General features: G+C 43.5%; 1 protein-coding gene across 1 annotated transcript; it reads right to left on the bottom strand.

The window, feature by feature from the left end:
* Positions 1 to 4302: 4302 nt before the first annotated feature.
* On the bottom strand, positions 4303 to 10936 carry CTSE (cathepsin E). Its single transcript, XM_032606404.1, is given in 6 exon segments — positions 4303 to 4464; positions 6186 to 6421; positions 6424 to 6464; positions 7653 to 7775; positions 10099 to 10295; positions 10919 to 10936. Coding segments are annotated over 6 exon segments (777 nt in total).
* Positions 10937 to 13232: the final 2296 nt, after the last annotated feature.

Genomic DNA, 13232 nt, shown 5'->3' with positions numbered 1-13232 from the left:
GCCATGGCTCACGGGCCCAGCCGCTCCGCGGCATGTGGGATCTTCCTGGACCGGGGCACGAACCCCTGTGCCCCGCATCAGCAGGCGGACTCTCAACCACTGCGCCACCAGGGAAGCCCCGTCTCTACTTCTGACAAATGGTTTCATTGTTTTATAACCCAATTTCCCCATCTACAAAACAGGGTAAGAAAACCTCCTCTGCTTAATTTACAGATTTGTTGTGAGGGAAAGAAGAGAAAAGAAAAGAAGAGAAAAGACAAGAAAAGAACAACAAAACACCGAAAACTCCTAAAAGGATTTTAAGAAGCCAAAAGTCAAATATAAGAGCAATTAGTTAGCAGAGCATCTGTTATGGGTTAAATTGAGTTTCCCTAAAAGATAGGTTGAAGTCTGAACCCCTATACCTCAGAATGATCTTATTTGGAAATAGGGTCTCTGGAGGTGCAATTAAAATTGAGATGAGTTCATACTGGAGTAGTACGGGGCTTTAATCTGATGTGACTGGTGTCCTTATAAGAGGGAAGGGTCACAGAGACAGGGATGCATCATGGGATGACAGAGGCTGAGATTGGAGTGACGCAGCTGCAAGCCAAGGAATGCCGAGGATTCCAGCCAGAAGTCTGGAATAGGTGAGGAAGGTTTCTCCCCTACGATTTTAGAGGGAGCATGGCCTTGCTGACACATTGATCTGGGTCTTCTAGCCTCCAGAACTGTGAGACAATAGATTTCTGTTGTCTTAAGAAGCCACTAAATTTGTGGTACTTGGTTATGGCAGCCCTAGGAAAGGAATACAGCATCCTTTAACAACTCCCAGGGCACAGTGAAGCTTTGGCCAAACTTCTTGGCCCATCCCTGAGAGGTGGTGAGCTAGTATCAGACGTGGGACATGGGACACGGTCCTGGATTTCAGAGGTAATAACCACTGATGTGAAGGTCACAAAGAGTCAAGGTCAGTTGTGGAAAACCCAAAGCAGCTATTAGGGTTAAGTAGGTTTACACGGGCAGCAGGATTTTAGTCCACATTGACTGAAAGCACCACTTCTGCCTTGAGGGACCAGAGTGCTCAGAGCAGAACTGGGGTCGGGCAGCCTTGGGACTGAGCCTGATTTCACTTCCTACAGATGTGATTGAAGCATCACTTTCATACTTCAGCCTCCACCACTCAGGCTCCTGGACCCTCAGGCTCCAGGCCAGCACATCAGGGTTGCTGCCCATGTAGAAGTCACCCTTGAGGAGAAAGTCTGCAGGGATGCCCTCTAAAGGTTGGCGCCCCGCCCTCACAGAGCTTGTGTTGTTGACCGCTCCACTATGCTGCTTTTTTTTTTTTTTTTTTTTTGCGGTACGCGAGCCTCTCACTGTTGCGGCCTCTCCCGTTGCGGAGCACAGGCTCCGGATGCGCAGGCTCAGCGGCCATGGCTCACGGGCCCAGCCGCTCTGCGGCATGTGGGATCTTCCCAGACCGGGGCACGAACCCGTGTCCCCTGCATCGGCAGGCGGACTCTCAACCACTGCGCCACCAGGGAACCCCACTATGCTGCTTTTGACTTAATTGCTTAAATATTGCTCTGAAAGCAATAATTTAGTTAAAAAAATGTGTGTATATATATACATATATATATAGGCAAAAAAAGAGTAAAAACAAAGAAAAAAAATAGTGTGTGCATGTGTGTAGCTGTGAACTTCTTGGATCCTGATGCTTAGAGGGAAGGGATGCTAACATTATGACCCAAGTGCTTCCATCCAGATAAGCTCAACTCTTCCCAAGAGCTCTGCAGGGAGAATATCCCAGAGACACAAAGGAATTAGCCAAGGATGCCAGATTGGTGAGGGGTGGAGCACAGAGGTGGATACAGGCTTAGGGTTAGGGTTAAGCCTGGTGTGTTTTCCAGGACCTCTGCTGCCAGAAGTGACAGCCAGGGCCCGCCCCAGTTGTCTTGCAGGTCTTGGGGTGTCTCTCTTAGCACCTGGCGCAAAACAAATATTTGTTAAGAGAGGGTTTGATAAATAAATTGACACTGTGCTGAATGAGTTAGAAGAATGGACTGATGGGAAATCTGCTGTTAAATGAGAAAAGAAAAAGCTTTCCTTACCAATAGCCATCTCTGTTTATATATGCAAGGAAAAACGTCTGCATCGATTGATAGTAATGCTTATCTCTGAGGAGGAGGCTCACGGGGGACTTTCACATATTTTAGAATAAGAAAAACACTGAAGATATTTCCATTTTGAAAAAAGCAAAATTGAAAGGAAGGAAAAGAAAGACAAGTTGTTCCTAGTGGCAAAGGATGGTCCTTAGACCCAGATTCCCCGTATCAGCTCCCTTAGGATGGGCCCTGGTTCCCAAAGGTGAAAAGCGCTTGTTCAGAGCCTCTCTCTCCCTCTCTCTCTCCAACCACACCCCTCCTATGTACTGTGAAATATTTTCATTTACAACAAACACATGAACACACCGCAAGGAACCAGAACTGTGGGAAAATGGGCCCAGGACATCTCTTTGTATTGAGGTCAAGTCAAAAGTTCACAGGAGCTAAATTGAAGGGGCGCCCACTGGCTAAACATGGGGTGATCCGGGCATTAAAAAATGGCAGGAAAGTTGAAACATACTCATTATTCTGAAAACTGGTAAATAAAGGGAAAGAAGCAGGTAATCTTGCCTTTCTTGTATGAGCTGTACCTCATAGTGGACGATAGTTAATGAAAGGGTTGTTTTTTATAGAAGAGTTCCAGCTAACAAATACAGGAGGAAAAATAGAACTAGAAAAATCCCTGTTTTCAGCCCCTAGTGATAGTGTGGATCTAAGCGAGGATCATCAATGGCTGCTGAAGCCTTTGGGTCAAATGCTGAAGGGAACGTTATCGTGGGTGGATGAGGCTGACAACTCGGGAACCCACCCATCGGTCCTAACGTTACAAATTGAGCGGCGCCCGGCATTATCTGTCCCCGATGGGACACAGTAGAGGTACCCAGCACCATTTATGAAGTGTTCTTTCCACGAAATAAGGCCTCTAGATCTGACTATCATTTTATAGGAACAATGAACTCAGACAAACATGTTACGTGACAGCTCTGGATTTCAACCAGTGAAATTCAGAACGTGCAACTATGGATGAAAAGAGACATTTCAAACAAATGTACTTTGTGAACCTTTGAATCCTGACACAAACAAGTCAACCGTAAAAAAGACCAAACATTTATGAGGCAATAGGAAACATCTGAACACTGACAGCACCTTTAAGAATACTGGTTTCCCACACAGGGACCTGTATTCAATATTCTGTGATAAATCATAATGGAAAAGAATATGAAAAAGAATATATATATGTATAACTGAATCACTTTGCTGTGCAGCAGAAATTAACACAACATCGTAAATCAACTATGCTTGAGTAAAATTAACCAAAAAAAAAAAAAAGAATACTGGTTTCCCTTGCTATCTAAAAGTAGAAGTTTCCTATGAAACTATGCTAACGGACACACCTTGCTAATGGACACACAAATTAAATCAAGATAAAGCTCAGATGCTCACAGATACAGTTCAAAGCTATGGAGGCTTGATGCCCAGATACTGAGTATAGTTCCCATGAAGGAGCTTGCTGGTGCCACTCTCACTGCTGGGGTATGCCCTGCCTCTACAAAAGCTTGCTGCAAAACAAACACTGACTGCTTTTTTCGATTTCTGTCTTTTTTTCATAAGTGCAAAAATCCTCTTTGGATTCCTTTAGTTTAGGGAAAACAGGTACTAATGTAGGTCTTTCATAAAAGCAAAGTGGTATAAAGTGAACTTTTGAAAAGCAGGGGATACCTGTATTAGAAGGGTTTATGGATAAATATTTGATGTGGTGATTTACGGTGTGATGCTAAGAATTTTACTTCAAAATGATCCAGGTGTGTGGGGCTGAAGAGAGGAGTAGCTGGTGAAACAGAGAAAACAGGTCCTGCCATGCGTTGATGGGTTGTGGAAACTGAGTGGGGCTGTACAGGGATTTGTTGTACTATAATTTCTGCTTGTGCACGTGTTCGGAAATTTCCGTAATAAAACATTAGCAAAAAGCGATAAAAAGTATGGGCATACAACTTAATTCTTCCATTATGATGTTGGTGGAGTTGGTGTGTATGTGGGTGTATGTATGTGTGTGAGTGTGTATGTGTGTGTTCTCATGCTCTGTTTCATTCTAATTTGGGTTGCAGGTCTGGAAAAACTGCATTCTATTGAAAAGAACTTTGACAGCTGTGGAGAATGTCCCAACCTAATAGGCCCAGGTGAATTTCCAGGGGGGCTGGCACAGACACAAGGCCCCTGCTTAGGGGACTGCTGGGGCCAGCCCCACATGGTTATTCCCATGGTCAAAGGCAATAAAACTGTTTAATGATACATTGCTTAGGGTCCGGAAGGACCAAGCTGGAGGTTGGATGTCAGAACCTTGAAAGCCACTGATTAAGAACTTCATGCCATCCATGAATTTCTGGAATTGGAAAGAAGAATATAAATGACGTATAGGGAAAGAAGGAAGTAGTGCTGTCTAGAGGCTGTACTGTGTAGTAGTGGTAGCTATACCAAATGGCCTTGGACAGCCGCTTCACAATTTTGGCTGGTTGGTTCTTTCTTCCGTTTCATATACCTATACATGTTTACTCCAAAAAGTGTTTGCACAATTTCTTATACGTGGGTCTTGGCTTCTAAGTTCTACAATTTTGATACTTGTTCATCTGTTATACACCTCCACTCCTTACCACCATCTTAACGATTGGGAAAACTGAAACCTTGTTGCATGGCTGGAACAGCAAAAGGTTTGGCATTAGAAGATCTTGGCTTAAATTCTGGTTTCTTTAGTTTCTAGCAAAGCTCAACTTAATTTTTTAAGGGAGAGTAATTGCTCTGTAAATGGCTAGCCACTGCCATTCTCTTGTTTAAGTTCTGGGAAGAATCATTCGAGTGGCTCCTTCAAGTTATAAGGCAAGTAGGTATCCATTGATCCGTGAGAGGAGTATAACCTCTCCCAACCTTATTTGGTTTGGTAAAGACTTGGGATCTAACAGGCAGAAGTTGTCTTTCCAGCAACTATTTGAAATTTGAGGTTGCTGATGAAGGTTTGGGAAAATTCACTGAGAGCTTCAAGAGTCTTCTTGAGAGGAAGGGGACAAAAATGCAAAGTTATGACAGCATCCTTGATGGATTAAGGTGGCTCTGATTGAAGACTGCTAGCGTAAAAGGACAATAGCACCATAATGTGTACAGGGAAGGGTGTGCATGTGAGCAGGGACTCACATAGGGTGAAGGGGAGAGAGTGTGGGGTGTTGGAGTGGGGAAAGGTATATAGACTAATGAACTTAGCACAGTTGAAATGTGTAGCTTGTCCTCAGCATCACAGTGGCAGCTCTACAATTCCTTTGTTGGAGGAGCTTAGGAGACTTGACATGAAGCTTGTGTTTTAAAGCAAAACACTTGTTTTCACTTGCATTGTCTGTTTATATTTGTTGGCTTTGGGAAGGGGTGTGAATGGAGATCAAGTTATGGGGGTAGGTAAAGCCTTCTGTCTACACCTTAGTGCTTCCATCCTGGTGCAGTCACCCTGATGCTGCAGGAGACTCTTGGGCAAAGTTGGTGTGTTAAAGTGTGTCGCCAAAGAAATGCGATATTGAAAATTTGGGATCATAGATTTCCAAAACACCTGGAAGTTCCCTTTCTACCTCATTCTCCAAACTTACCGATCGCTTGCAACAAGACATTTTCTTGCGTGAGGAGAATGTTAACTTGAATGTTAGAAGAGATATAACCTTATTCTGTATCCCCCTACCTCTAGCAGCTCATATCTTGAACCATTTAACTCTCTGAGTATCCTCATCTATCAAATGGGCTAATAATATCCCAGTCTGACTTGGTGGTTGAAGAGATTAAGTTTTGTCAGTTGAAAAGTCCTACCTGACAATGTCAGAAAACCTCGTTAAATGGCTTGTCCAAGGTTTGCTGCTGCTTCGCGGCAGAACAGGAAGTTAGAACCAGCCCAGTGGCGTTTCCGCCATCGGCAGTACCACCCCTCCCAGGGGGAATGCTTTCAGAGCTGGATAAGATGGGAGGGGGGCAAGGGGTAAAGGCACCCTGAGTACAGGCGACTGTTTGGAAAGGGGAAGTGGCAGCCGTGTGAGGATGGTCCTGTGACTTGCAGAATAAGGAAACAGTTCTCACCAGCAGGGTGTAGGCAGTTGGTTGGTGGGTGTGGGGGACCCCATTGATGGTGAAGGTGACATCCGGCAAGACACCGATGTTGGCGCACTCCAGAGTGTACAAAAATAGAACACAGAGGATCTATTCAGAGGCCTCCCAATTCCCCGACCGTGGGCTCTGCCCCAGTGGTCTGTGCAGTTGCTTGCTACCGCCTGAGGGGCCTGTGATGAGGGAGGTCCTTGGGTCCACAGTGGCCTGCAGCCTTCGGAGAAGAACGTCATGGTGCCTCCCACCTGGATTCTGAGGACAAAGGAAGCATCGTCAGCTACTCCTACTCGTTCCTTCCCCTTTCTCCCCCTAGGCTGCCCTGGCACCCCAGCAGCTCTCACTCTCTGCTGGGTTCTCTAATCTGCTGAAGCACGTTAGGAAATTGCATTTTGGTCTCTCTCACCGCATGAGTGTTTCTCTCTCTCTATATATATATTTTGTTTTTTGACTGAGATGAATAGCAGGAAATATATTTACTTCTTGACCCAGTACACATACACACATGCACACACACACGCAGGAAATAAAAATTTCATGACACTACTTAACCTTAATATGTGGAGTGCACTCTGATATTTTCCACTTTAGCCCATTTCATTAAAAAATATAGGTCACGATCCCCTAAAATGATGTCGTGACCCATAAATGGGTAAATCCTTGCAGTTTGAAAAACCCTCAGCAGACAGGAAACATTGGAGCCTTTTTGGCTTTTGTATCTCTGTGCCTAGCACATGCCTGTCCCCTTGCAGGAACTTATCTTCAGCTGAATTGAAATGTGAATTACATTTCTTTGAATTCCTGCATGGTCTAGTGCAGCGCTAGGTATGTGGCAGGAATCTAGTTCCACTTTCCCTGATTGCTCCGCGCCTCTGTGTGTGTGTGTGTGTGTGTGTGTGTGTGTGTGTGTGTGTGTGTGTAGACTCAATCAATGCCACCTCCTCCATGAAACCCTTGAGGAGTTCTTCAGATAGAAGTGGTCTTGCCCTTTCTGGTCTGGGCCACTTTGGTGGTCCATCTCATGGAGTACTGACCACCTTCTACTCTACATGGTAGTAGTTTGTGTATAGGTGTCATCTTCTGCAATGATTTGTGAAGGCAAAATCTGAGTCCAATTCGCTTTTGCACCCCGGTATCATTCAGCCCTTGCCTTGCATGTTAATTAATGTTGAATGAGTAGTTGGCCGGGTGTTAGTATTTACTGTCTGTTTGAAGATACACCACATGTACAAGAAAGGAAGCTGAGAGTTGGTACCATGTGTCTGCTGCCCCGTCCTGCCCCTCTGCTCAGCACCTCCATATTCTAGCCTCATGCAGCGAGCTCCCAGCATCCTCTCTCAGTGACCAGCAGTTTCATTCAGGTCAATTTAGTTAATCCAATTTCACTTGAGCCTGTTATGAGCTCTTCCCTCATCCTGTAACTACTCAGTGGAGGATACTTACGTGTCCACTGCAATCTGCCAGTAGACTTGTTTGGTGACTGGGACTCAATCTATGTTCCCAGAGAGATGGGAGTGGTCCTAGCCTCTGAAAATCAGCTTGCTACCTGCACCACCTCCTGTGTCACTACATGGAAAGAAAGGCAGATGGTCAAGGAAGGGCCACTGGAAAATCTCAGGGGCGAGCCTCAGCCAGGCCCCTGCTTCTTGGTCTGGTCACTCACACCAAGTGCCTAGATAGGTAGAAATATCAGCCTGCGCTTTGAGACCAGGGCTTCCGACTGCTGCAAGTTGATGAGTCGGAGCCTCTCGGGCAAACAATAGAAACAACTCTGCTCAGTGATTTGTGAATATCCTCCTGCTTCTTGGATAGAAGGGGTAAGGAGGTGAGAAATGGAGACCACAGATCTGATCAAGCAGAACTCAGGCAGCACCAAGGCCAGGACCATCATGGGGTGTGCATTCACCATGCAACTTGAGGCACCCCCAAAGACTCCTTTGCCCCAAGTATCTTCTCCACTATTATGGTGGTGCCTGGAATTTCCACAGTATTCGCTCTTTTGTGTTAGGCAAAGACGCTAATTGAACGTGAAGTGACTTACTGGAGCTTGAATATTTATTAATATTGTGTTGATTTCTCAGAGTATGTTCTGCCACCTAGCAGGATCCTGCAGAAGTAGGACCTAAAACTGATTTGTTTTCGGGAGGAAAAGGATCAGAGAAAGACAAAACTTGGGGCCCTGTATGCAGGGCAGTAAAGGGGAAGGGAAGTGGATATCTGTGGGAATCCAAGGAAAACAGTTTTCAAGGCACGAGGCGGGAGGAGCTGATGTTTGTTGATGGCCTTTATGCAAGGTGTTGTGCTAGGAATTTTCCCTGCCTCATCTTATTAATTCTCATGTCAACCTAGTGTCCATTTGAGAAAAATGAGGCTCATGGAGATGAAGTAATGCAAGAGGGGGGATTTCTTTTTTTTTTTAATTAATTAATTTATTTTTGACTGTGTTGGGTCTTTGTTGCTGCATGCAGGCTTTCTTTAGTTGTGGCGAGCGGGGGCTACTCTTTGTTCTGGTGCGCGAGCTTCTCATTTCAGTAGCTTCTCTTTGTTGTGGAACATGGGCTCTAGGCACGCGGGCTTCAGTAGTTGCTGCACGTGGACTCAGTAGTTGTGTCTTCCATGCTCTAGAGGGCAGGCTCAGTAGTTGTGGCGCACGGGCTTAGTTGCTCTGCAGCATGTGAGATCTTCCTGGACCAGGGCTCGAACCCATGTCCCCTGCATTGGCAGGCGGATTCTTAACCACTGAGCCCCCAGGGAAGTCCCAAGAGAGGGGGATTTAAATCCAGGTCAGTCTGACTGCAAAGGCTTTGCAGTTTTCCACCACAGTTCACATCTTTCTAGGCTGAAAGGGAGCAGGAAACTCTGAAGGGAAGAAGCGAGGTGTCCAGACGCCTGCCCTCTTACTCACAGTTCCGTCCAGGCCTGGTCTCCACTGCAATCAGGCTGGAGAGGAAGCCATGTGATGGAGGAGATTCAAGGCTCTCCATGTGAGAGAGGAGAGAGAGAAATGCGCTTCTGCTGAAACAGGGTAAGCTCAGGCCAAGTTTCCTTGGGAAGGAGTCGGAGAGGTAAGAAATCTCCTCCCTGACCCTCCCAGGACCCCAGGTAAACGTGTCCGAGGGCTGGTGAGTCTCATGACCTTTTCCAGCCACAACATGCAATTAAAAAAATTGTATAAGTTGGCAAAGAACGCATAAAATCGACCCTCTTAGCCATTTTTAAGTGTGCAGTTCAGTAGTGTTAAGTATGTTCACATGGTTGTGCAACCAATCCCCAGAACCTTTTCATCCTATAAAATTGAAACTCTATAACCGTTCAATAACTTCCTGCTTGTTCCTTCCCCAGCCCCTGGCAGCCACCGTTCTACTTTCTGTCTCTATGAATTCCGCTACCGTTAGAATTTTCTTCCTCTTTCAGGCTGAATAATTTTCTGTTGTATGCATCTACTACATTTTGTTATTCCAGCCATTAATGTGTAATTATTTTATTGTCAGCTAACATTTGAATTTTTTTTCCCCACCTCCTCTCCCTAGAATTAAGCTTTTTGAGGGCAGGGACTGTCTTTCTTGTTCCATTGTGTTCCCAGTGCCTAGCAGCATGGTGAGCACATAATAGGGGCTTGATAAATATTTATTCACTGCAGAAATGAATGTCCAGTCCCAGAGATTCTTTAATTACTCCAGTGTGGTATAGTTTAAAAAGTCCTTTCTTCAACGACTTTGAGGCAAACCCCATTTTCTCAATATTCAGAGAGGGCAAGTGTTTTGCCCCAAATCACACAGCTGATACAAGACCAAGCAAGAGCTCCAACCCAGGTGTTGTGACTGCTGAGTCTAGACGTGTTGTTTCCCTATAGTCATAACCTTAACCTGGTGGGGCTGATGGGCCTTACCTGCTCGTGTACACAGAAAACATGGGTAGATCCACCAGCTTCTGGGCCATTGTGTCGAACACTGGGGTCACCCTTTCAGCAGCCAAGCAGGGTTATCCCAGGCCCAGAATGCCATAAGACTCTGCATTCATAAAGGACTGGTCAGTCTCTGTGACACTCTCTTCAAATTGCTGACCGACCTCAGTCAGTCCTTCTACCTAAAGGTGGAGCCTGAAGGAAAATCACACAGATCTTTGGCAAACGGGCTCAGATTCTTGAAATCTTCCTCTGTCCTAAAGCTAATTCTTCCCCTACTCAAGTTTCCTTGGTTAAATGGATACAACAATTTTTGCCATGTTCCCATCCACTTAATTTTTTCTATGTAAACATTTTTTATTGAAGTATAATACAGAAATCACAAGTGTACAGTGTTTTCACAGACTGTACACATCCATGTAATCAAGCTCCTAAATCAAGAAACAAGACGTTACAACCCCATTGCCAGAAACCCCTTCAACTACCCTGCCAGTCATTGAGACTTTCCTCAAGAGTAACCAATCTCAAAAGAAAAGACAAAACAGCAAGATAACCCATCTCTTGGCTTCTAACAGCTTATACTGTCTTTGCCTATTTTTGAATTTTATATGAATGGAATCATATGGTATGAATTCTTTTTTATCTGGCTTTTGTCACTCAACACGATGTTATTGCATGCTGTTGTAGAATTTTCATTGCCTTTAGTATTCCGTGGTATGAATATATCATCATTATTTATCCATTCTACCACTGATGGATATTTGGGGTGTCTCCTGTATTTGACTATTGCTAATAGAGCTTTTACTTGTCTTTTGGTGAACATGTGCACTTATTACTGTTGGATATATGCCACGGAGTAAAACTGCTAGATAATGGGTTTGCAAGTGTTTTGCTTGAGTAAATACGGACAGATTTCCAAAGTGATTGTATCAATTAACATTTCCAATATCAATGTTTTGAAAGGTCCAGCTGTTCCATATCCTCACCAATACCGGCTCTTGCCTACCTTTTCCACTTTAGTCTTCTAGGGAATATGCAGTGGGCAACATTGAGGTTGTAATTTGTATTTCCAGATGACTAATAAAATTGGACATTTGGATATCCTCTTTCGTGAAGTGGGTTATCTACAATTTTCTTATTGATTAGTAGGAGTTCTTTATTTATTCTGGAATAAAGTCCTTTGTTGGATATATGTACTACAAATACCTTCTCCCAGATTGTGACAGATGTTTTTACTCTCTTAATGGTGCTTTCTGATGAACAGAAGATATGAATTTCAGTGTAGTCAAATTGATCAGTTTTCCCCCTTATAATTAGTAGTTTTAAAAAACTTGTTACAAAAATGTTTGCCTACCTTAAGTCATGAAGACACCTTCCTACGTTTTTTCTAAGAGCTTTATTGTTTTGCTTTTCACATTTATATATATCTACAATCTATTGGAAGTTTGATAATGTGTGAGTTAAGATCCATTTTTTCTTTATTAGAAGTCAGATTTATTGAGATATGATTTATACACAATATTTCACCCTTTTAAGTGTACAGTTCAGAGATTTTTGAAACACAAATAGTTTCTGTTTGCTAATATTTTGTTTACAACTTTTGTGTCTACGTTCATGAGAAAGAGACTGGTCTGTAATTTTCATTTCTTGTAATGTCCTTTTCAAGTTTGTTATTAAATTTATGCTGGCCTCATAAAATGAGTTATGAAGTGTCTCTTCTTTATCAATTATCTGGAAGAGTTTGTCTAAGATTGGTGCTATTTCTTCTTTAAATGTTTGAGGGAATTTACCAATGAGGCTACCTGGACCTGGAGTTTTCTTTGTGGAAAGGTTTTTAATAATAGAGTCAACATTTAAATAGATACTGGAGTATCCATTCAATGTTAAATAGATATTGGAGTATTCATTCAGTGTTAAATAGATATTGGAGTATTCATTCAATGTTTAAATAGATATTGGAGGGTTATATTTTCTAATTTTTTTCTTGTGTCAGTTTTGACATGCTCTATTTCTCAAGGCATTTGCCAATTTTAAAAAATTATCAAATTTATCAAAATAAAATTATTCTTGATATCCTCTTATTATCGTTTTAATGTCTGTAGCGTCTTTAGTAACATATTACTTTTTATTTCTAATATTGTTAAGTGTATTTTCTTGCTTTTTCTTGAACAGTTTTGCTAGAGGTTTACCAGTTTGATTAATCTTTGTAAAGAGTTCATTCCTGGCTTTGTTGATTTTCTCTATTGTGTGACTTTTCTATTGCATGAATGTTCCACTCTTCTAGTTATTATTTCCTTCCTTCTACTTTCTTTGGGTTTGATTTGCTCTGCTTGTTTTTTTATTTGTTTGTTACTTGAAATAGTTGCTGAGACCATTGATTTTCAGCTTTTCTAATACTCACATTTCAGCCTGTAATTGTTTCTTGAAGGACTGCCTTAGGTGCATTCACAAATATTGACATGTCATATCTTCATTATCTGTATCAGTCAAGGTTTTTTATAAGAGAAACAGAGTCATTAGGAGCTATATCTAGAAAGGATTATATTCTAGATATTTGACTCTATGCAATTGTAGGTCCTGGCTAACAGAGTACATTAGGATGTTGTTTCTGCCCTGGTGCTGCCGTGTCAAGTCTACAGTTTGGACAGTCAGCAAGGGAAGACAGATGTCAAGTGGGAGAAGAAGGGTGAATCGAACCCTTAAGGTTGAAGGGGAACGGGAACCTGCACTGTTCTGTCACCGCCTCTAAGCCTCAATGATGGGGGAGCCTGCAGCACAAGCTGACACTGTCTGTCCCAGAAGCCACCACTGCTGTCACACATGCCAACACTTCCTAGCTCTGGAGTAGGAGGTAGGGGACCTGGATTAGGTCAGCTCTGCCATGACCAGCCAGCTATCTGGCAAGTCTCTTAACTGCCACTGCGAGCTCTGCTTTCCGTCTCTGAAGCCCAAGAGGCAGATGGACTTGGAGCTTGGAGACAACTTGGGCCCTGCCTTGGGCTCCAAGAATGTTAAAAAGGACATCAAAAGGACTCAGGGACCAGCCCAGGCCCTTGACCCCTACCCCCAAGTGAACAAATCCTCTTTGGCATTTACCCACTTTCCAGGAGTCCCTCCTT

This window comes from Phocoena sinus, chromosome 1, assembly GCF_008692025.1.
Source record: "Phocoena sinus isolate mPhoSin1 chromosome 1, mPhoSin1.pri, whole genome shotgun sequence".
Lineage (NCBI taxonomy): Eukaryota > Metazoa > Chordata > Mammalia > Artiodactyla > Phocoenidae > Phocoena > Phocoena sinus.
Note: the sequence above shows the minus strand (reverse complement) of the source record. Positions and strands in the feature narration are given on the sequence as shown.